Raw genomic sequence first — 25,285 nt, 5'->3', positions numbered from 1 at the left:
ATCTACAATACCTGTCCATGTCCATGCAAAATGCTGACAACCAAGAGGCAGAAAGCAGAGTAGCAACACTTCTAGCAGGTAACTGCACTAAAACAGCACTGCAAGATCTAAATGCAGAAAAAGCAACATTGAACTCCTTCATGAATTCCTTCGAATAGTTCTTTATTGACAGTATTAATTTTACCTACAAGTTTCTTGCATCTGCTCTTAAGAGATTTACATACTCTTGTCTTGCACTGAGCAGCAGTTACCAAATGAAGGTCTCTCTCTGCAGGGGATTGTGCTCTGACACAGCCAGAATCACACTATCAGGTGTTGTCAGCATGGCTTCACCAGCTTCAGCAGTTATGGTAGCCAACCCAGAGATACTTTGTTTATGTTTTAAGCACATTTATTAACACTTTGTAAACAAGAGAAAAAGTGGAAGATACACAGAGACAGTAAGATTTAGGATCACAGAATGACTGAGGTTGGAAGGCACCTCTGGAGGCCATATGGTCCAACCTCCCATGCTCAAGCAAAGCCATCTATAGCCAGTTGCCCAGGATCATGTCCAGACAGAGTTTTTGAATATATACAATGACAGAGACTCCTCCACAACCTCTCTGGCTAACCTCTGGCAGTGCTCAGTCATCCTGACAGCAAGAAAGTGTTTCCTGTGTTTCTGTTTGTGCCCATTCCCCTGGTCCTGTCACTGGGTATTGCTGAAAAGAGCCTGGCTCCATTTTCTGTGCCCCCTCCCTTCAGTGTTTATACACATTGATGACCTTCCCCTGAGCCTCCTCTTCTCCAGGATGAACAATTCCAGCTCTCTTAGTGTTTCCTCAAAGGACAGATGCTCCAGTCCATCATCTTCATGTCCCTTTGCTGGATTCTCTTCTGTTGCCTCATCTCTCTCTTGTGCTGGGAAGCCCAGAAGTGGGCACAGTACTACAGGTGTAATGAAAATTACAAGGTAAAACTTTACACTTAAAATACAAGTAAAGAAAGAAAAGAAAACAAAAAGGAGGAAGCATAAAACTGAGCAATCTAGCAAACATCTAAATACCAAAAGTGTAGAAAAGCAATACATTATTAAACTTCAAAAAACCAGCAGAACCACAGAATTCAGGTGTGGAAGAGTGTTAAGTCAGCATTTTATTCTAAGCTGAGTATTTGTGCATGAATGTTCTTTTGTATTAGTCTGTGCTTCTCTACAAGTGCATGGTGAAAAGACACAGACAGGGCATGAAATCATTATGCTCAATTCTGCATGTGATGACAATGCCTCACAGTTTTCCAAAGGCAGCAGCTTTTGACCAGCAGCAAGGTGAGCCAGTCACCCTAAAGTGGTGGCTATTACTTTTCTCCTACAATTGTTACTCTTCTCTGGTTTGCTTCCATAGCAGTCTTCACAGAAAACAAAAATCAACAAGAAGAATGAGCTTATGTTGGAATTATTTCATTTAAGGTACAGAAGGGCTCTGCTGGACTTGAGGCACAGAAGAACTCAAGGTATTAACATCCACTCCTTGCTCATCGCAGACTCACTAAGGCAACTTGGGGCAAGTTACCATTTCTACATCAGTGAAATGGAGATAGGACTTTTCTGCCTCATAGGCAAGACTGAAATAATCTCTATAAACTACCTGAACAGTCAGGAGTTTTATATTAAATATTAACATTAATACAGACATTTTTAAGCAGGTAAAATGTAAAAGAAAAAAAACAACAACAAAATCCTTCCACTAACAAATTTATATTACCTGAACCATATATAAAATCCCTCCAGAAAAAAGTATTAATCCATTTAATTACTTCCTTAACTTGTGAAATTTACTTATTATTTCCTGCCCTCCAGAGTATACATGCAATTTTATACCTCTTTTCAGAAGAGTAAACAACTCAAAAAGTTTCCATGACTGAACAAGCAGCAGTCAAACATGAGAGAAGGGCTTGTTTCTGCCTGGGAGCATGGGAGGCAGAAAGAAAAGAAACAATTAAGACACACCAGGTTAGTAAGGAAGGCACTTACTAAAGAAAAAAAGAGCACTTGCAATAATTTATTTCCTCTTCCTTTAGTTCTCAAAGGCAAGCAAGGGAGAAGAGAGATTCTCTTGGAAGATGGAATGAGGTCAAGGAGTTAACTCATACGTGTACTCATCAAGACCTTTCCAAAAATAACGGAATGTATGAAAGGAAAAATTTTTTTCATGGAGAAAAAAGGATTTAAAAGAATCATCCAGATGGTTATGACTGATATGAAACAGAAAATATGGAATGTGACCAACCTGCAGTAGTATGATGTAAACCCTTAAATGTAGGAATATAAACAAGAAACAACCCACAGTGCATAAACAGAGCATGCTAAAAAGGGAGTTAGCATCCAAAAGTAAGAAAGACAAGTAGGAATGATCCATGCCTAAGTTTTAGCTTTAAATGTTTGCTAAGTTTAAAGCACAGAATTGGTAAAACAGGATTAAGAAAAACAGTTCAATGCAGTATCAGGAAACACTGTAGGTTTGGGAAGGTAAGGTGCAGATTCAGGGCATTAGTTCTCCCACACTTGTATTCACAGAGAGGTACCGGAATAATTAGCAGTTCTGATGATACTGATGTACTGAAATACTGAAGAAATCCACTGTACAGTCAATTACCTTGTTATTGAAGTGTGCCAAATAAATGAAAAAATGTAATGTGAAAGCAACTGCAAATGCATGCTAATTTAGGAAAAGTGAGCTCCCTCAGTTTTCCAAAGGAGGCAGAAGCAGAGGGTGCCACAGAGGTAGATTGCTGATATCAATGGAGACCCTGGTCAGACTTAAATTTCACTGTGAACTTCAATGCCATTATAAGTAACTTTTACATCATAGGGTTTTTTTTTGTATAGAGAAGAAAGTTGTGTAGCATAAGAATAAGAAGCAACTATTTCACATTGTATTTAGATAATAAATTTTCTGGTGAGAGAACTAAATATTTTTTCTGTAGCTTCATCATGCTTACTGTAAAGAGTTCAGGAGCCAATGAGTATAAAATACAATAGTTATTATGACCAGCCTTCAACATTAGGAAGGGTTAAACACCCCAGTATAAGTGCTCTTACACAAAAATGAAAGAATTTAGAGTTACTTTGTAGACAAGCCCGTATTAATATTCCTTAGACAGAAAATCAACATACATATACAGTACAGAAGACTCTAAAAGAAAATTTTGTAGTAAGAACACTTGTAGGTTTGTAAGGTTCTCTTACTTGAATGCACTATGAAGTTTATTTAAAAAACCTCACAATGCCACAAACAGCAATTCACTGAAATGAAGCTTTTCTTAATGAAAGCATGAAACTGCACAGACCGTGATGGTGGCAAATTATAAACTACTCTCACCTGTGTGTGCATTTTCTTTAAAACACATATTGTTGATTTGCAAGTACATTTGGACTCACATCTATGAAAATAAAGAGCTGACTCTTAAATTTAAGCTATTACTTGTAAATTTATAATATTCATTTCTGTATAAAAATAATTTTTAAAGTACACCTGTAAAACAAAACAGTTAAGAAAATTAATACAAAAAAATAAATCAAAACCTTCCCCTCGTGTGACCTTCATTAACTCAGTCTTGTACAAAACAGAGAATAAATTAAAAGGTGAATTTTTGTGAATGCTATGCTCTCCAAAGAGAGAGCATGGAGACAAAACTAGATTACACAAACAGTTTGGAAACCTACATACTACATTTGAATTCTAGTCAGAAACTTTGTGAGTGACTTCTCATCTACTGAAGTAAAACGGATGCCAAATGAATAATAATTACAATGACTTTCTGCATGCATGGTAGCTTTCACATATTTTGGTTTGCTGAAGTTCAATAAAGTTTAGCAACAGACAAGAGTCTACAGATGGCAGAACTGACACTGTAAAATGATCTTATCCACACCGGAGCAGCTTCATTTACTGACAAGAATACAAGGGAATGTACGAGTTCATGAAACAAGTGTATCAATCCCCTTCACTTGGTCAAACACACTCTTACACCAAATTGTAGCACTTTATCATACCCTACCATAAAACTTTGGCTGTAGCATAGCAAGGGACAGCCATGGCAGGCCATCCTTCTCTTGTAAGGTGTATGTTTATCAGATTCACATCTCTCTAGCTTACCCAGGACACAATCAATCATGCAGCAGATGGGATTTTAAGAAACAAAAGCGTCACATGCAATAAATTCTCCCAACTTGGCAACAGTGGGTTTGTATGGGTTCAAAGGCTTTGCTGACACACCAGAGTAGCTTGAGTGCTGGAGACAGTGCAGATACATTACCACAGCTTTTCACTTATTCATCCCATCGTGTTATCCCATGTTCTATTCCATAACATACTCCTTATGGCATATGCTAGCTACCAACTTAATCAGCAAAATTTAAGGCACATTTTGTGTCTGTGCTTTGATTACAAGCTCCTTGGAACAGCAATTCTTCCCAACTGTCTGAAAAACATTTTGCACAGTTTGAATACTTTCATCATCCAGTATTTTGGCAGAAGGCAATCCTGTGAGATATTTCAATTCTCTGTATGTTCTTTCTGACTACGTTTCTATTATCCAATTGACTTCTGTCTAAGTTAAAAAAACATGCACCAAGATGCATCTAAGGGACACAACAACAACAAAAAGACCATGACCACATAAGAACAATGATTTGTAAGGTGATTAGTATTTTTAAAGTGCTGTTTTTAAATATATAAAATGAAATTCAAAAGCCAGCTGAATATGAAAGTAAGAGAGATAAATGGACTTAGTCTTCCTAAATTCATGATGAAAAAGACAGACTGGTAGCACATTGTCTCCTCCTGTCATGAAAGAAAGAAAATTGTAATCTGTATCCTAATCCTCTTAACTTCATCAGAAGACCACACAGACTGACAACAATACATATTCCAAACACATTAGCAGGCGCTGCTACTTTTTACTCCAATATTGAAATTGAAGAACTTGGATTTGATGATACCAATTTAAAGAGAATTTTACATCATTATAATACAGAGGGGCATAAGCCACTAAAAATTTTGTAGTTCACCACAGAATAAGCAAATAACAGTTTCTTACACCACTGTTTCGATCATGATTTTTTTTCATTCTGTGTTCTCACTCTGGTCAGGCCTAAAAGCCCATTTTCCCCTTGCCAGAGCATGGGTATTGACTAAAGAAACTCAGCTTTGTTACTTGCAAACAACAGTGAAAAAGAGCAACACTTAAGATTTCCATAAAAATTTCAGTTATTACAATAAATATCAAGTTCAGTGACGATCTAAACAATAACTTAAAAACCCCCTAACATTTTTATTTAAAACATGAAAGAGGGATAACATACCATACTCTAAACCTTCCACCCTTAAAATCGCAATTTGGTCCACCAGTTGGTGATTTGGTTCCATTAAATGTTAATACAGTATTACATTTAAATTACCCCACCTAGACAATTAACAAAGAACCACTAACCTCAGATCAGTCACATGGCCAATATTATTAAAATGTCCAAACTAGTCTTCTACTGTGTGCCACTTGAGTGCAGCTTCTCAGCAGTTTGCCAGGAGCTGCTGTCCTTCATTGCCTGGTAAAGCCATCTGACAAAGGCCTACAACACCTTTTATGATGAATTCAAGTGCTCAGAAGAAAGGGCTCATGAACCTGTGCATTTGTAGCCATCTGCAAGCATACAATATGCCTTCAGCTCCTTTGGTTTTAACAACGTTCCCTTTGGAAAGTGAATTAGTTGAAGACTGTTCCAATAAAACAGTAAGTCAAAGTCTAGACAAGGCATAAACCACTGTCTATACAGTTTGGGACAACGTCCTTGTTTTCCTTTCTTCCATAGTTTTTTTCCAAAGACCATGCAGTGAAGGCAGTTTGATTTTATCCATATTCTTACTGTAAACATTAAGAAATATACCAAGGACAACCAGCAAGCCTGACCACACGTACCTAAAGGGGAGGGAGAGGAGGGGAAAAAAGTTCATTATCACTTTATCTGTAGCAATTACATACCAGTATATGTGCATTAAATAGAGTCCCTGATTAAGGAGAGAAGAGCTGATGAAAAAAACCCCACAAATCAGTAGTCTCTGAATTTCCTTGAATCTTTATTACTATTCTTTCACCCTTCCTTTTTCCTGTCTTGGCTGGAGATCTTATTAAGGTTCATTTATAGTTAAATAATAACCAAACACTATCTGTTCTTTCTCACATGAATAAAATATTCCTGAGGGGTTTTAGTATGTTTTTCCTTTCTATGTTTATGAGAGCTATATTCTCTATTACTGGTCCAAAACATGTTCCCAGTGCCTTATATACACACTTCTTAATGTAGGCACATTTTTGCTTCAGCTCTCCATTATTTTAAGCCTTAAGATTTTTAACTGGAGCAAATTCCATTTGGGCATTTGGTTGTAAGCTTTGTTCTTAAATCTGCAATAAATTTATATATAGAAATAAAGTAGAATATTATTTTGTTTCAAACCAGAAGCAATTAGGATCAAAGTAGCAACTCAGCTGCATTTTTCAATGTAAGCTCTTCCTTGAAATTAAAACAAGGGAATAAACCCAAGCTGAAAGATCTTGTCATTTAATATCTTAAGATAATAGAAGCTTGCAGTTATTTAAAAGGGCTAGCTAAGAACTCAAATCTGAGCTTATAAAAGCAGAAACAATACTGTAATGGAATAAATCCCTTTCTTTAGCCAAATCTTCCTCCACAGACAAAGTACCCAAACAATTTATTAAGTATCAAAAGCACTGATATTATGTAAGGTTTTTCTTTAAAAAAACCCCACAACACAAAATACCAACACAAAATGGAAACTATTTTCTCTAGCACGGTAAGTATCAAAAGACAGTCAATATTTACAAAAAATTGCCAACACTTGCAGAAGATATGAAATGACAAGCATTAAAACCTGAATATGATTAATTGCTGTTGTTATACTTCTGTGATCAAGAACATGATTTCTTACAAAATATTTAATAAAACATTTAAAACTATAAATACTTACTGTAATGTAAATGGCTTTGCAAAGAATAAAAAAGAAAGCACAATGGTCATTGCTTTTCTTCCTGTTGTTACTGCAGAGGAAAACAAATATTTACCTCTTTAAGAATTCAGTTGCAACAAAACAATGTAATATAGGCTCAGTATTAGCAGGTAACCTCATTACATAATGAGGTGTCTGGCTAAAATGATGATCCCCTTGGTGCAAACACACACTGCAGATGCACCAGTGCAGTGCAAAGTGGTGCCAAACCCACATGCTGTTTGAAAACAAGTGCACCGTGTCAGTGGCATCACCCCAGTCACACCATCTGCAGCAAAAAACTTCCAGAACATGATTTTCCATTTAATAACTTCATACTAATCAATTCACAGTCTCTGAAAGCACAAACAACCCTTGCAATTAATGGATGGTATAAACTAATCTGTTAAAGCCTGCATGCACCAAATCTCTTGTCATTTCCACCTCATATTATCAGAGTTCAGTGCTGGCTTGGGCTCTGTTTTTAAATGGAATGGGATCATCATCTCATCATTCTTCTGCAGTTACTAAAAATTTACCTAACAGTGCAGGGAAATACAATTATAGTTAGGAACTTAAGAGACCAAGGATGTCTGACTTCAATGATAGCATTAGGAAGTTTTCCTCAAGATCATTAGAGATCTCCTTCTGTAATCTGACCACTAGAAAAAAAATCAAAGTAGTCAGAAGGGTGGAGAACATGTTTCCAAAATGGCAGTAAACTCTTTGATTACTCTCAAATGAACTATATCTCAAACAATTATTTGAACAATGACAATGCTATCTGTTGTGAATAAGGATACAGCATTGCTAGGAAATTGTGTGCTGGGAAGCATATACACAGTTTATAAAAAAAGTTGTAGAAAATGTTTTCAAACAAATTAACAATGGAGCCAGGCACAAAAGTCAAGCTATGGAGCTAAAATCATAGAATCGCTTGGGCTGGAAAAGACCTCCGAGATCATCAAGTCCAACCCTTGGTCCAGCTCCAGTCCCTTTACCAGATCATGGCACTCAGTGCCACGGCCAATCTCACTTTAAAAACCTCCAGGGATGGGGAATCCACCCCCTCTCTGGGCAGCCCATTCCAATGCCTGAGCACTCTCTCTGGAAAGAATTTTTTTCTGATCTCCAATTTCCCCTGGCAGAGCTTGAGCCCGTGCCCCCTTGTCCTGTTGTGTATTCTCTATGATAGCACAGAGTTCTCACTTGAGAAAGACCCCAGTAGGTCTGCAACCTGAAGAATATGGTTTTCATTAACAAAAAATATTTTGCTTACTAAAAATTCCTTTTTACTGTAACATACTGGAAAGTTACTTGCATAACTACATCCAAATTAACCTTTCTGCAACATAGTGGCAAAAGGCACCAATGCCTACTGACATATTTCATGCAGCTATGGCTAGTAAAGCAAATTTCAGTCTTCCCAACTCTCTCCCATGAATTACTTACAGGTATGTTTTGCAGTGTATGAAACAGCCTTCACTACTGTCTCATCTGCCTCAACCTTAACTTTTTAGTAATAATTTTCTTTGCATTTTAAGAAATTTATGCACATCAAATAAAATGATTTTCTGTTACATGAAAAATTAAAGGAGAATGAAAAAGAAAATTGAGTTTTAATTAGAAAACAGTTTACAGATGAATAATTTAAAAAATGGTTAAATTACTTCAGTTTTTCTAATTACAATTATTTCTGTTCTTCCAAACCAGTTATTAATTAAAATATTTATGTAACCATTTCCTTCTAAATTAAGTGCCTTTTCTTCTTTTTCCCAATTAAGTCTGATAATTTCTCATTCTGCTAATAGAAATACAATTTTCATTAAACTCTTTCACCCCACTCCCCCCAAGAAGGGGGAGAGTGGATGGGGGAGGTGGGAGGGACAGTAATGAATGTGGTGTTCATTGTGGCACAATAAACATTTTCACATTGCTACAGGCAAGACAGAAAGGGCTCAAATGTTAGAATTGTCAAGGTCAGGCGTAAGGAAACCTGGGAAAGGTTTGCTGTTCTACAGTATTTTTTTAACTTTTTTACTACAGTGAGACCTTTTTTGTTGTTGTTTTTGTTTGCTTGGGGTTTTTTGTTTGTTTTTGTTTGTTTGTTTGTTTTTTAAAGAGATACCAAACCCCTCTCATATCAATTTCCAGGCAGGAAAATGTTAAATGCAAAACAAACACGCTGCAGAGGAAATAATTAGTAAGAAATCAGAGCATGCAATCCTCAGGTCAGAAAACTGATTTTTCAACTCCACTATGTGAGAGAAGAAGAGCATCACCTGACAGAAACCAGGGGCTTCTTTTAGGGGTTTAAGGAGGACAGGAAAGTAGCTACATGGCATCTTGCCACACCTTCCCCCTCTACCAGGCACTTGTGGCTCATGTTTGCAGTTTCATGTGCTTAGAAACAATGTCAGTGCCTACTATGCCCTTCTGGAACACCCTTATTTTTCCTTCCAGGTTTCAAATGGTACATGTCTTTTCCTTACACCTTGCTGTATTTTCCTGTAAAGGCAGGCTGAGAGTTTGGGTCATTCAGCATGGAGAAGAGAAGGCTCTGGGGAGGCTTTATAGCACCTTCCAGTACCTAAAGAGGGCCCACAAGAAAGCTGGAGAAGGACTTTTTACCAGGGCATGGAGTGATATGACAAGGTGGAATGGTTTTAGACTGAGAGTAGATCTAGATTAGGTATTAGGAAGAAATTCTTTACTGTCAGGGTGGCAAGACAGAGGTTTAGAAGTGTTTGTTTCTGCACTAAAACACAGCACAGGCTTTATATGCACAAATTGACTTGGCAGAACCAGGGAGCTCTCAAACACATTCTGCTGGTGAAGGTCGATGCCACAGAAATCAGCCAGCACAAAGAACAGAAAAAAAGCCACAGTATGAACAATTCTCAAAAGCTCTGTCCTAAATAACAGAATAGGATTACTTTGTTTTTATACAAAAGCAGTAAAGATATCATTTGTTCATACCTGTTACAGCGAGAAGGGCACCAAAGATTTTAATCAGGGCTAAAACAAAGGATATGCCAAAATAGCCAGTCAGGGAGAAAAGGAATGCATAACCATAAGTCTGAATTAGATGCTGCAACAATAAAAAAAGCCCGTTAGGAAAATGTAAAACAAACCCTGAGGTATTGCAAAATGACATAAAACTACAGACTTTAATCAACTGCTTGAGCAATAATAAGCTGTTTAACAATGCATTCATGCAAAAATCCTTATTTAATTTCAGTTAAATAATGGAAAAATAATAATGAAATTATAAGCTTGTAAGTCTGGTCCTGTGATTTTGTTGCTTTTTAAAACATTAACCTGCCTTATACATCAAAGGCTGGAAAAACTTCCTTAATGTATGAACTATACAAGTTAACCAGTTTACATGATAAAAATAGAACTTTAGAGAGAGAACTGGTGAGATTTTCTAAAACCATACAGAGTAAGGTTTTCCAATGAGGCTCTTCATAGAAAAAAAAAGAAATCTTTAGACCTACCTTTGAGCAAAAAGTTACTGCAGGGCTTAATCCACTAGTGCACGTTAATCCAAATAAAATATACACAAAACCTATTGAATAGGAATACAAAACCTAGAATAATGTAGGAGAAAATAATTACCAGGTGATACAATAAAAAACCATAAAATTAAATGCTTTCAAATGCTTGGCCCTACTCATATGCTCAGCTTCTCAGAGCTGAATCTGCAGCCTTTGAAGATACTTTTACTAGGATTTTTGTAATAGTTGATGTACAGTGAAATGTCAATAATAAGTGTTAGACACATTCCTCCTACCCTCAACAACATAAAAAAAGTTTGGAAAGCTAGTCAGTTAATAATATCCTGAGGTTAGTGTCAACTGTGGTAAATCCTTAAAGTTCAGGATTTCACTATGATGTTTAATATTCTGAATATCATGTTAAACTTATTTCATATTCCGCTACTTATCCTGCAGAGTAAAGATCCTTTTTACCTTAAATGTGCAAAGGGTAGCACAGAATCACCATGAATGCCAGAAGTGTCACAGAAGTTTCATCCCTGTCACTTCAGTTCACATACATGGCACACATGCACCATGGACACAAGATTTTCAAATATGACCAGCTCTGGTCTAGTTCAGTACTCAGAACACCCATCAGATAAGCTCTTTATTTTGTGTGCATCTTTATTTAATTCAGAGTATCACAGAGCAACAAAAGAATCTTCATCCTATCCTTCCCTATGTTGAGGCAACAGAAGCAGAAGCAGGAGCTGCCCATCAATCCATCCTCCCATGCAGCAAGCAGGAGGCATTCAGCTCTTTGGACAACATTTAGTAGCCTTTGCTTGTGAAAAAGGGAAACTATTCTGCACAACACTGGCTAGAACATGCTGATCATGCTTTCAAAATTCATTTTCAACAACAAGCCTACTTCTTTTGACATAGGTTTTGTCAATTATTTTCCTGTTACAGTATTTGGAAAAATAAATCTATTAACAATTGTTAGCAATGCCACAAGACAACAGAACACTTATCACTTCTTTAAAGTAAAAGAGGATGAATACACATTTAAAGAGCAGATTTGCTTTTAAACTGTTAAAAACCAATGACCTGACCTTCGAGCTTTTATTTTACACTCTTTATACACACACAAGTCAGTCCAGAATTCTTCACTTGCCTCTGCATCCAGCTTTTCTCCCAAACTACCATCAGACCGTGTTTTCACAATCAGGAATGAGCACCACGTTGCTATTTCCTTGTTAGACAGTGTGCCATAAGTCACTCCCATAGAATGACACACAAGGCAAAAATCAGGTATAACCTTCCAGAGCAGTGATTACTATTTCAGCCACAAGACATCTTTTCTCTTTTCAAAGTTGCTTAAATCCAGGGCAATTTCCAAATTTGACAATGAAACACAGATCCTGTCAATGACAGGTTTCTTTACTATTCAATTTTATTTCTAGATCATTGTCCATTAAACATGATCTCTGATTCAGACACAACTTTTACCCATAGTGTCAAATACAGAAAATAATTTCTAAAATTCTCCTTGTACTTTTGCATTGAATTCTCTGAACAAAATTGTGGAGTGCAATCTCTAAGCCTTAAACAAACAAAATCTTTATATACTTAATCATTATCCTCATCCTCTATGAGCAGTATGAGTAAACAATATGAGGACCAACATTTGTCAGACTGTTAACAAGATGACAAGAGTTTTATAGGTAAGGCAGCAACAGCTGCCAGATGATTGCTGGCAAGATGCAAAGTCTAAAAAGAAAAATAAACTCAGATCACACGAACAGGTAACCCACATTCCAAATAAGTATATAAAAATGCTGAGGAAGATTTCTCAAAAATTATGTATTTCACTGAATCAGGAACACTCATATTCACTCATTCCAAAATTTAGAGTTTTGCAGATTTCAAAAGATTCAAAAGAGGCTGCCTCTCAAGTGCTAGTACACTCTAGAATTGGAAGTCCAGCAAGTGAGAAAAGCAACGTGTTCCATGCAACAAATGCTCAACTACACCAGAAGAACAGTGTATGTTTTTCAGACATTAAGCACATGATCATATGAAAACACTCTGTTGATTTCAGGCCTTCAGGGTAGACAAAAGAATTGTTGCCAGAAATGAGGGTTTCTGTAGCTGCAATATAGATTTGAAACATTTGAAGTTGCACACAGAAAGCAGCATCCTTGAAATGTTAAAAAACAAAACAAAAAACCAGGGAAAGTCCCCAAAGAAACCATCAGAAAACCGCAGGAATAGCAAAGCCAGAGCTTTTCTTTTCATGAGCAAGAGAAAAGCATAATAAGCTTCATATTTTGACACTGTAGGCCTTGGCTATGATAGATCATATTCTTTTAAAATTGCAAATCTGGTATTTACCATTTCTGAGTTAGAACCATTGTGCAACTTCATAGCTTTTTCCTGTACATTTCCTATAACTGCATCTGCGCAGAGGGCGAGGGATATTAGGACCACACCTAATGTAAGAAAACAAACAAAAACCTGTTCAGAATATTTATCAGCAGAGCAGTGGCAAAACCCACTCTGTACTTACCTCGGAAAAAACGTATCTCAGGAATAGAAAAATAATATCCCCCCTCTATAACACATTCTAAATGTCAGCAAAAATATTTCATTACACCAGTACAAACTGTGCCCACCTCCAGTCCCTCCACCAGCTAATTCCTGAGCACTGTGTGTGTCTAAGCTTGATGGGAACACCTGGACACTGTTATGAAGAATTTTTGTAGTAACAAGATCAAAACAGTATCAATTGCATTTAGTTACGTATTTTTAATGAAGATACACAACCAGAGAACATACTTGAGTATTATTTTTTCCTGACAAATAGAAACTTTAGATGTAATGGTTAAACAAGTGCAAGAGGATTCACAAAGGAAATATTTAATTACTGAAATATTAATTTTAAAAAAACTACTGTTCAGGTACAAACCCCATGGTTTTAGGTTACCATATATGCTCACAACGAAGTCACTACAGTCAATAATGTAATCAGCTTTCCAACAACAAAAATTAATAACTCTTTATCCATGGCAGTCACAATTAATTTCCTAAACTCCAAACCCTGAGTCTTTCATGACTGTTGTATTTAATGATGTACAGAGGTTGAAATACCACTTTTCCTAAGTATACAACATTACAAAAGACACTAATCATCAAAATCATGTTTACTGTCTGTTCTAGTCTTGGTTGCTTAAAAGATCCTGTCAGGCAAGTGGAAGGAGTGGAAGGAGTGTCAGGAGTGGAAGACTAGAAACAGGCAGAGTTGTATTTTCTTAATATTATGTTCTTGCAATCAGAGGTCTAAAAATAGGCATTCTGATGGATCAGATGAAGTATAAGCTCCTGACAGAGAAAAAAAAATCCCCCAGTTCTTAGGATTTTCTGAACTGGAAGATTTGACATTTTCATGACACATGAAGTTTAAGGTGGCAGTTTGTTGGCCAACTCCTCAATATATGGGAACTTCTGAAACCAGCATTTTCAGTTTGGGAACCATTTACTTTCCATGCTAGACTTTCTGGGTCATCATTCAAGCATTGGAAAATGTATGACTCAATGGAAAACCCATGATAACATGAATAATATTGGTTATGCTAAAGACATGGATATCTGCATGGATTCAGCTCTGGTCCAAAGACATAGTAACACCTCAGGAATTAAATTATCCCTTGCCTGAAATTCAGCTAAGTTTTTAAATTCAAGCAAGTTAAAAGCTTTGCTTCTGTTTTTAGACAGTATGAACAACTTAAAATGTGGGCACTCCACTTAGAAAACAACAGCAAAACTGAGTAAGATCATCAGTTATTACGAAGTAAATGGTTCTGAAATGGAAAAAAACTTAAAAGTTTAACTAGAAAAGACAATGAATCATTTGAAGTTTTAAAACGGTCCCACTGAATTTTATTATATTTATTTTAATGTATTTACTGAGGTATTTCTTGAGAACATGAATGAGACATTTCAACCAAAATGGTGAGATTTCCAGAAATTTTAGGACTTTTAAACCTACACTTAGAATAAGGGTCTCTTCTGCCACAGCAAGAGTTCTAAGAGTGCAAAGTTACAAATGAAACTTGCATTTTCTGTACAATACCTAAAGGCACTCCACCAAGAACTCACAGAACTCCCATAGAATGCTTACTGTAGGAAAATACCAAGCATTTTCTTAAATGCTCAAATATATCTTTACCTGTCAAGTTGAAGTTTGGTGCAACTGTGCTGTCAGCTAAAGTAAACCATATTAATCCAAGACTCATACACAGGGCAGCAGACACATCTACAACGTTGTAACGTTTTCCTGCAAAAGAAACACAAACAGCATGAATGGACTGTTAGTACTCTCAGAATTTCATGTTTAACAGACTAGAAGGCAAAGGAAACTTAGCAACTTCAGCACAGCTTAGATTTTTTCTTAATACCCTTCCCTCATGCAAGACATTTCAGCTGCCTTTACTGATCAGAAAGACATCAATCCCAAACACTATTACATGACTTTGGTACTTCTAGAACACTACACTGCCTTTTAATTTGGGAGAAATGGGATGTGGAGGGGGATGGAAAAAGAGAGTAGGGAAAGGAAAAGGCAGGAGTTAGTATGGCTTGTTTGAAATACTGTATTCCTTTTCAGAACCTGTATTTTCAGTATGAGCTTCCAAAGGAACTTTTTTGAACTGATTTTTCATTTTACAATACTAAAAAAATCACAGCTTCTGAGAATACAATACTACTACAAGACAAAATACAGTTATAAAAAGCTTTATGGGAATACCAGTCATTTTGCATCAAAATGACACAAAATTCCTCCTAATAAAAGGAAAATATACTCTGTGTCCATGTGCACATGTAAAGTTGTAGCCTCTGAAAATTCAGCTTTATTTTGCAACCAGAAACAGAATTAACTACAGAAACAGAAATACAGCATTCTAGGTTTTGCTCCACAATACTTGCCCATGAGGAGATTTACTGACAGAATCTCTGTGTATTGAACAAACAAACTTTAAACTTAAGTCTTCTAAACCCAGAAATACTGAAATATATTTATTCACATAAGTACAACCTTTACTTGGTTTTCTCCAGGTCTCTTTTTGTCTTCTTGGAATATGAACTATGACTTCAGGACTAGCCAAAGACATACAGAATCAGGTGTATTTCTGATTAAACATTCAATCAAAACGTAACAATTTTCATTAGGAATTTTGGAATTAAGATTTGCAAACAAGAAGAGTAGGGGATTTCTTCACAAATCATGGTTGGATTTTTTTTTTCAATTCAGTATTGAAACTGTTTCATATATGATGTAATTTGGTTTACAAAACAAACTCATATTTTTTAAAAATTAAGAAAGTTTGTGTAAAAATGAAGTTTTGCACGTGACCTGTGGAACAGTTCCCCCCCCCACACACACACTTTCTGTTCATCTAATTACATTTTCTGAGAAGATGATTCAAAAATTCTCATTTTTTCTCTCAAAGAAAAAATGCTACCAGTGGAATTTAACAAGGTACAGGATTCCATACATGACTGCCTCACAAGGAAACAATAAAAAAATTAATCTAAAAGCAAGACTAACACTTACCTTGTATAAAAACTCCACCTATCATAACTGGAATCAGCTTACAGCACTTGAAGATGACTTGAGTAGGGTAATTCAGATATCCTAAAGAGGTATTTGACAAGCCCATAGTTCCCACTGTCAAAAATGCTATTATCATGTAGGTTTTGCCAGGAATTCTACAAAATATAAACAAAAGAATCTTGGTATTGCAGACTCATCTAGAGAAGATTTAGTTTGGAAAATTTAGATAAAGAAATATGTTTGTAATACAACTTCAACATCTTTCTCACTGAATCTCAATTTGTAGCAGAAATTTAAAAATGCACATAAATGTCTGATTTCATTTCTTTCATTTACTGGAAATAAACAGCACTCAAATAGAGGACAATAAAAACTTCATAAAGTATTCAAGCAGTAATTCTTTAACCTCCTTTGGAGAAGGTGTATTATTTACACATGAATCAAGACAAGGGTTCAGGTTATTTGTCAAGGGAAATACAGAAGGTTGGTATGTCAAGACATCCTGAATTTTAGGCCTGTCACAGATCATTGTGCCACTTTTTTTTTGGTGACGTTTCCACATGAACCTTGACACTTTTAAAATGAAGAAAGTTGAAATAAGTACCATTGTTTTCTGAAAAACTCAACAAAACTAAGGGAGCAGTGATTCAGATACAAGGGGGTTCACTGAACATTTTCAGATATTTTGTTCACAATGTTATGAAATTATCACCTGACAACAGATGATCCAACAGTAATTTTTAGCCATCACAGTGCTCAGTTTGTGAATTATTTTTTCACAGTTATTGTTGTGTATATGTTCATTATTTTTTATGCATACTCAGAGCCACATTAAGCAACATAAGGAGCTGTATTGCTGTAATCCTGTCTTACCCACAACTCAGTATGTGATGCAGACATACTCTGAGGCATGCAAGAAAAATTTAAAACTTAACAGATTTCTGCATGCCTACAAGATGCCTAGGTGATAGAAAATAAAATGTTCAATATATTTAAGATCTACATTTCCAACACGACTCTGTAAGCATTATCCATTATTTGGTAATAAAAATTCTAAATATTAGTAGCAGAACACCCAAAAGGGAACTTTGCAATATTATTCGAAGCATTCCAAAAAGTCAGATAACTTGAAATACAAGCTGTCAGTGTTTAAAATAAAAGGAACAGTTCATCAAAGATATGTTCTTTGGATATAAAAGAATTCTATAACCTAAAATCAGTACAAGCAAAACCATCCAAGGTTAACTATATGTAAGGAAAACTAGTTATGCTCAACTAGGTTACAGGGCACTTTTAACATTCATGCACACCATGACAGCCCAGAAGCTTCCAGGGGGCCTCAATATACAGTTTGCAGAGGCTTTAGTTGGGTAGAAGCCACAGAATGACCCCACTGAGCCAGAACAAACTGTTCCACACTCAGAGGATTCAAGACAACAAAACTCTCCTTGGTCAACTGCAGTGAAAACACAGACCAGTTTTGTGGCAGGGTGTTGTGAGTGCCGTCTTAAATGAAAAAACACAGAACCTCAGCATATCCTTTGAAGCACATGGTAAACACACAGCAGAGCTCTGACACCCTCCAAGACGCTGATGCAGGAGGGATTTTTGATTTGTTTTTAATTTTCACATTTTGTGGATTTTAGGAACACAAGTAGCTGTAGCAAAGTAAATTTTCAGTGGGTTAATATTTCCAGCAGCTTAAGTTTAATGTCTTTCTATTGATACTCCCTGTCCCAGAACAGGGAGCTGAAATTCTTTAGCTGTTTAGTCTCTATTTCAAGGTAGAAGATTGAAGGGTATCAGAAGACTTAAACATGAGCCAAAGTGACCCAGAACACTGGAAACCCTTCAAGAACCCTTTGTGTGCTGAAGAAGAGGAGGCTGATGAAGAAGGGGTCTCATCGACCCCAGACTCAATTCCTAGGGGGGGTGGGACTGGAGCAGGACAGAGGTGGAACTGGAAACGTGTAAAGTGATGATTAGATGGATCATATTATAAAAGTTATGAAAATTAAGGCTTGCCCACGAGCGTGTCGATCTATTCCTGGGCGAGCCTGGGTGCTCATTAAAATAACTCCCCTTTATCTTATCTCCTGTTAAAAATTTGGCTTGGAGTCTTTTTTACAGACTTTTAAGGTATCAATGCACAGCATCCTGGAGGAACCTTTTGGTGAAGAGGTGCCAATATTTGAAGAAAACTCATTCAATGACAGATGTCTTCAAGTGCGTTGGCTCTATTCTAGATGTGATGATCCCAAGGAACACATACATGAGTCAGTCTCAACTACCTTAAGGATACATTATGTTCTGTAAGTGGCACAAAGTGGCAGGAGAGTCAACAAAACTATTTACAGGTCTGAAACCTAAGTGGGCATTTATAAAACATTTTCTAACATTGTCCAGAAAATTCACTTTAACTATGGAACTGCCAGTGCCTCACAGTACTCACATTCCCACAACAGGAGTTAAATTTACCATAAAAATCAAATTATTCTAACTTGATGGACAATGGGTAAAATGCTTGGAAAAACACATACCTTCTCCTTTTGTCCTGAATCAACTGCAATTCTATTAGTCCAAAAATGGAATAAAATCCAAATTGCACTAAAGTGAGGTACCAACCAAAAGGTTTAAAACCTTCCACTGAAAATATCAATTCCTATAAAAACAAAAACCCACCAAGGTCATGTACATACACCAAAATATTGACAAAAGAAAAATCAACAGATCTTTTTCCTTCATGTACATGCAAAACTAGTCTTTGCAGTGGCTGATTATTAACTACACTTACTTGCCACACATAACTTGCAAAGTATTGAAAAAGACAGTTTAGGTTTCCAAAATGCAAGAAAATTTACACAGAAATTCGTGGATCAATTGATTGGGGCAATACATTTGATCCATTAATACTTATATCAAATTATAGATGGCTTCCTGTCTGCTTTTCTGTTGGTTGTCAGTTCACTTACATTAGTAGAAGTTTTTATCTGTTTTTATTCAGAATTTATAAATACCTTGTGATAATTTAAATACAAACTTTCTCTAACAAACACTGATGTAATTTTCAGCTCCTAGAAATGCACACCTAATATTTTGAGTGCCTACATTAAATATCACTTGTGAGTTTATAAATTTGCCAGCTGTAGGAACATTTCAAACCAGAACAATTTGTTATGGAAAAACACATGCACTGCATAAAGATTTTTGTATATGTGTCAGTTACAGAGACAAAAGGCTACCTAATGTTTTCCTTTTTGAGATTCTGCTTTCAGTTACTGATAACATTGTCTAACTCTTTCAAAGTAACTTTATATTTACAAACTTCTCAGCTGCTTTTGCAAACTGCCTTGGAAACACAGTGATTTTTAATTATCACTTTTTAGATCACTGCTTTATTGAGAACTTAAAAATAACTAAAAAAGGGGAACAAAAATATAGCTGTTCAAGATAAAAAAGGTAAATATAAGGATAAATGTTTAAATAAAATGGTATAAACATTATGCTTCTGCCTAAGAACCAACCACAGTACATTTCAGCTCTGTCCTGAGAGCAGAGAGAAAAATAAGTCAACTACAGCTCTACACAACTCATGGAACTTATTGAGGTCTAAAGGCATATCTTGCACACAAGACTAAAAGATCAAATTATGGAAGTCCAAGTGATTTAAATCCTGTAGACACATGAACTATATACAATACCTGATGCTCTTGAATACTGAAAGCTTGACTTAGCAATAAATATCTAGTTTAAACATCTGTACATATAAAAATATACTATATTATTATGGTATTGAAAAAGAAAAGGGGTAGGAGGAACTGGCCTAAGACCCGAGTTCACAGCATTTACCTGTAAATATCCATAGATCAGATAAAACATAAAAACTCCAGACACACAGATGAAGAATTGAGTAGGTTTGCTAAATTTGCTGAGATTCATGCCAAGAACTACAACATCATCTACTGATTTGATATGAGGAGACATAGTTTGAGATTTGGAAGGCACACTGATGGAAATGTATTTTCTTGATGAAGTGAATTTCAGATCCATGGCTCCTGGTTCGCTGCATTCGGTGCTGTTGTCTTCCTTCTGCTTTTCTCTTTCTGTGTGTCTTCTGTCTGAAAGCTGAAAAAAATGATAAAGTGAGACAAGATATAACATGCAGCTTTTCAACAACAGTAAATCAATGTGACATTTATAGGCTAAAGGTTTCAGAGTTTTGCTTGGTTGTTTCTATTCACAAATTTATTTATCTTTTCTGATGTCCGAAGTTAACATCAGTTAACTTTGTTAACAAAAAGCCAACAACACTTTATGAAAGCACTTTTGCTTCCTGTGAGAAGTAGTGTTCCTGCACTCTACAAAGCAAACAAACCAATGAATCAACCCCAAAACATTTGGAACAGAAAGCCAGCTTCAGTTTCACAGTAGCTTTAAGTAGCCCTTTTATGCCAGTACTCACAGGAGGGACTGCTTGGGAGAGAAGTGATCCCCCTGACCAACACACAATGAAAGAACTGGTTTGAGGCACTGTGGTTCTGTCTACTTTGTTTCATTTTCACAGCAAAACACACCAGACTACTCCACTACATGGGAAGTGATGCCAAAGGGGTTTCTGATTTTTCATTTTTATAGATTTTAGAAGTATTTGTAGCTGCAGCAAAGTAGATTTTTAGTATGCCAGTATTCTGGCAGCCTAAGTTCATTGTTTATACATCATAACCCCTACCACAGATTAGTAGCTCAAATTCTTTTAGCTGTTTAGGCTCTTTTCAAGGTACAAGAGCTGAAGACTGTCAGAAAGGTCTGCAGAACAAGACCAAACATAAACCAACAACCTTGAGTCTAAGAACAGTGGAAGAACTCCAAAGCCTGAGGAAGAGAAGAGCTGATGAAGACAGAGGGTCTCATCGACCCCCCAGACCCAACTTCCTGGGGGTGGGGACTGGGACTGGACTGAGAGATATGTAAACTGGGGATTGGGTGGGCAATATCATAAAAGCCATGGAAACCAGTGTTAAGGTGCAATGAGATGTCATCATGTATTCCTAAAAGCCCTAAGCCTGGACATTAAAGAATGTACCTTTTTATCTCATCCCACATTAACTTGGCTCGGTGTCCTGCTTTTGGGGGCACTCATGGCATCAGAAGCCTTGATAAAACCCACAGATTTGAGCCTATGACTCATTAAAAGTGCTTAAGTAGAAGAAGTTATCCTTCATCATCACTTTTATTCACTGTTTCTCACACATCTCTGCAGAAAACAATGTGGAGATGAAAACAAGCAGATTGAGAAGCCAGTCTCAGAAATTCAACTGCTTATTTGATGAGGCCCATGGTATGGCAATCCCTTTAATATTTAACACAAGCAGCTCCTTCCATATGTAATAGAAAACAAAATGGATGACTGAAGCCTGGACAAGGAATTTGGCACCTTAGTAGGCTGAGATGCAAATAATTCTATTCTCCAGCTCAGCAGCCAGTATGGTGTTTCAGTCTTTTTTTTTTAATTTTGACCCTCAAGATAAACACAATGGTCAGTCAATTGTCCCAACACTTTTAAGAGTAGGTCAGTAACCAGTTCAGTAATTAAACTGTGTTTATCTCAACTATTGAGTGGTTTGCTTTCTCCATCTCAAGAATAATTCTCATCACACATGTACAAAAAATGCTTTTCCCACTGTTTTTAAATGAAAAATGTGCTAGATCATGCAATAAATGTAGTCTGCAAGAACACTGGCAATTAATTATACAATATATTATGCAAGAAATTACAAGTTTAGCTGAAAAATGAAGGATTAGTATAAAGTTTGCAATGTGCTTATGTTTCCTGTTTTCATACTACCAACTGTGAGGTTGGAACAAGATTCCTACTAGAGTTCTGAAAGAACAGCTTGGGGAGTCTAACAGAAGTTTAGGGACCATAATGATTATTTGTGCTTAAATTCACAGCTCTTCAGCTGAAGATCAAAAGTGAGAGGTAGAAAGTTTACCCTTGTGGATTGTTAGCTAATTCCAAAAGGAGATATCCATTAAAAAAAAAAAGTGTAAGTAGACTATTTTTAGTAAAAACAGAAAAGTACCAATGTTAGGCAACAAGGCATGAATAAGCCTTCATGTACAACATCACTGAGTTCTGATCACCCTCAAAGACAGACAGAAAGAACAACTGAAAAAAACAGGTTATCAGGATGGAGGAACACACTGCCTGGCTTAGGAACTGAAATATGATGGAAGTGTTACTTGTCTAGCCCAGCAAAACCATGATGAAAAGAAAATAGACTTGCTTTCAATGAAAGTATCAAGGGATTACAATGAAGGAGAAACAATAATTCTGATTTTAAGAAGAATGAGAGTAAGTGGGATAACGTGATGATGAACAAACTTACCTCAAATTATCCTTCCATCTATACAGTATCTGTATTCTAGAGCAGCTCAAAAATGAAAGAAGAAACAAATGAACTGCTCAGATAAAGCTTAGGAAAGCGATTACATCCAGCTGTTGAGACTGGACACTAAACCCAGGATATGCATTACTACCCTCCCCAGAAGAACTGCATGCAAAGTTAGGACTTCCAAGTTCAAGCCCAAAGAGCAAATGAAGGAAAATGAATATAATTAAACCCCTCTCCACTGGTGGCATCTCAGACTTCTATTTGTTGATGCCTGTTCAGACCTTTCCTGTCTGGTGCACACTTCCTCTTGGCAGGCACAAAGCATTTGATAAGGCCACACTTTTGCAGGAAGACCAAGAGCTGCAGAAGTAAATCAGAGCCTCAATTTTCACCTAAATTGAAACAGAGCATGACACATGACAGGAAAAGACACAGCCATGTACTGTCATGGATGCTTCATGAGTCCAAATATTGAGTGAACTGCATAATGCATATTTTTATAGCTACACTCTGGCTACTAATTTAGATTTTATTTGTGTTATCTGTGTTAGCATCAGAAGAAGTAAAACTAGAGGAAAGAGGAAATAATAAGTTGATACATGTATTGTGTCTGGCTGAGATGGAGTGAATTTTCCTCAGAGCAGCATGTGTGGTCCTGTTTCAGATTTGTGACCAAAATGATGCTGATAACACTCTAATCTTTTGACAAGCAGGGTGGGAAGGGGCACAACCAGACAGAAGGCCTGAACTAAACAGAGCTATTCCATGCTATAAATCCTCATGCCCAGCAATAACAAGTGAGAGGAGAGGGTTCAGGGAGGTCAGGCAGCTTTTGCTCAGAACTGAAGGGGCACTGATCTACCTGATCTACCTGTGGGAGAAGTGATTGCCTTTACATCATCTATTTTGTTTTGCATGTCTTTTCCCATTTTTCTTCCACTTCTTAAGCAATTTTTATCTGAACCCACAAATTTTCTTTTTTACTTTTTCTTTCCTCTGCCCCCATCCCTTTGGGGTAGCACTGAAAGTGAGCAAGTGGCCGTGTAGTGCTTAGCTGCCTACTGGCATTGAACCACACAATTACCACAATCTCTTCAATTTTCAGCTATTTATATTCAATACATTTCTTCAGGAACACCACCAGATTTCACAATCTGCCCGTTTAATTTCCTGCACGTTATTGAGTCTGTCATCAAAGTAGTAGGAAACCACAGTGATTGTTCTAGTCCCGCCCACGGCCATGCATAAAACAAGGATACACAGTAATTGTTTTTCTCTGTGTCATTCAAGAAACATTTCAAGGAACATTATTTAACAGCTGAAGACACTGTAAATGTATGTATTCATTTGAAACACCCTCCACCAAGTAATTTCATTATCAAAAGTGACAGAACTCTTCTAAAGTTCTCTGTAACTTCTCAAACTGTTATTTTTTCTAAGTATGAAAAACATTATTGATTCTCCTCTCACAAAAATCCCTCAAGCAACTGATTCAACGAACATGCAACAAAAATGTTTTAGGAAGAGCCAAGAGGCTTAAGAGCTGTCCTGATGTGCGTAAAACACCAAATTCCCTCTTTGTGTTTTCCTCCTGTGTGTAAAATTGTAAACAACACCTTCTTTAGATCAATGACTGTGTTTCTTCCCAGCTAAAGAAAGTCCCCTGCAGAGCAAGATTGTAACCTGGTACATAAAACAGTAACTATTACACCAAAAAGAAACAAATTAACAAGTGACTAGGAAAGCCCCCAGAAAGTTAACTTTTAGCAAACATGATAAAAAACATAATGGAAGGACTTGGGCTCTTTTTGGTTTCGGTTTTTTTTTTTCCACCTTGAAGAACATCCACAGGGCACATAATTTTGGCAGAACTCGGCACCTCATTGCGCTCAGAAAAGCTGCTCGCCTGGGCCACGCAGGGCAAGCTCCACGCTGGCCTTGGCCGCGATCCTTTTCCTCTGGAGACACTGGCAGGCAGGACAGCAGGGATGCTCCGGGTGGCAGGGACGGGATGGCACATCCCTGAGCAATCCCCAGCGGACACTTCTCTCCGCGGGATGCGCCTCCTGCCCCGCGGGAGGGAGGGAAGGGACAAGGTCCAGCACGATCCCTGCCGTTTCCCGTCCTGCCGAAGCCCGAGCACCTGGCAGGGCTGGCAGTGCTGGCAGAGCGGCGCTCCCGCCGCCACAGGCCGCCATTCCCGCCCTTCCCAGGAAGAGCCCCCGTCCCAGAGGGAAGAAGGAAGGGGGAGTGGGAGGGAGGAGCACCCCCCGTGCCGTACCTGTCCGGCGGGCCAGGAGGGGCCTGGCGGCACCGGCCCCCCTTCCCTCGCCGCCGCCAGCCCGGCCCGGCCCGGCCCTCCCGCCGGGATCGCTCCAGTCGGGATCGCTCCCGCTCCAGCCGCGCGCGCCGCCGGAAGTGTCCAAGGGCATGCGCGGGGACTGCGGGCGCGGCCTGTGCGGGGCCCGCCCAGCGCGGGGTGGCGTGGAGCGACTTACCGGCTGCGTAGTCCCCGGTCCCGGCTCGCCAGTCCGTGTTCCTGGATACCCAGTCCCGACTCCACAGTCCCGGCTCCACATTCCCCGTTCTCGGCTCCACATTCCCCGTTCCCGGCTTCCCATTCCCGTTTTCCGGATCCCCATTCCCGGATCCCCATTCCTGGCTCACCATTCCCCATTCCCGCCTCCCCATGCCCCATTCTCGGCTCCCCCTTCCCGATTCCCCATTCCCGGCTCCCCATTCCCCATT

The 25,285-nt window shown here is 37.7% G+C and overlaps 1 protein-coding gene across 3 annotated transcripts; it reads right to left on the bottom strand.

Moving 5' to 3' along the window:
• Positions 1-236: 236 nt before the first annotated feature.
• SLC35B3 (solute carrier family 35 member B3) lies at positions 237-24,943 on the bottom strand. 3 transcript variants are annotated; one of them, XR_011697657.1, is made up of 11 exons: positions 22,532-22,565; positions 19,992-20,267; positions 18,683-18,804; positions 16,143-16,297; positions 14,757-14,864; positions 12,923-13,020; positions 10,544-10,636; positions 10,023-10,134; positions 7,026-7,095; positions 5,476-5,958; positions 237-930 (listed from the first exon to the last, which is right to left on the bottom strand). XR_011697657.1 is itself a non-coding variant. In XM_071553281.1 (10 exons), the coding sequence occupies exons 2-10, from the start codon at positions 20,190-20,192 to the stop codon at positions 5,808-5,810; spliced, it is 1,110 nt and encodes a 369-aa protein (XP_071409382.1). In that variant the 5' UTR covers positions 20,193-20,267; positions 24,819-24,943; the 3' UTR covers positions 4,691-5,807. The 3 variants fall into 3 exon arrangements, 2 of the variants coding, with proteins under 2 accessions (XP_071409382.1, XP_071409381.1); XM_071553281.1 differs by lacking the exons at positions 237-930; positions 22,532-22,565 and adding an exon at positions 24,819-24,943 and having other exon boundaries at positions 4,691-5,958; XM_071553280.1 differs by lacking the exon at positions 237-930 and having other exon boundaries at positions 4,691-5,958.
• Positions 24,944-25,285: the final 342 nt, after the last annotated feature.

Source organism: Pithys albifrons, chromosome 4, assembly GCF_047495875.1.
Source record: "Pithys albifrons albifrons isolate INPA30051 chromosome 4, PitAlb_v1, whole genome shotgun sequence".
Lineage (NCBI taxonomy): Eukaryota > Metazoa > Chordata > Aves > Passeriformes > Thamnophilidae > Pithys > Pithys albifrons.
The sequence above is the reverse complement of the archived record's forward strand: the minus strand, read 5'-3'. Positions and strand labels throughout refer to the sequence as shown.

What these genes read in the sequence shown, in the direction of transcription:
- SLC35B3 (XM_071553281.1), bottom strand. Translation starts at nt 20,192, where the DNA reads ATGGATCTGAAATTCACTTCATCAAGAAAATACATTTCCATCAGTGTG. An exon ending in CAGTAACTTTTTGCTCAAAG is followed by an intron (nt 10,135 to 10,543) that starts GTAGGTCTAAAG and finishes TTATTGTTGCAG; the next exon opens with CATCTAATTCAGACTTATGG. An exon ending in TGCCCTTCTCGCTGTAACAG is followed by an intron (nt 7,096 to 10,022) that starts GTATGAACAAAT and finishes TTTCCTCTGCAG; the next exon opens with TAACAACAGGAAGAAAAGCA.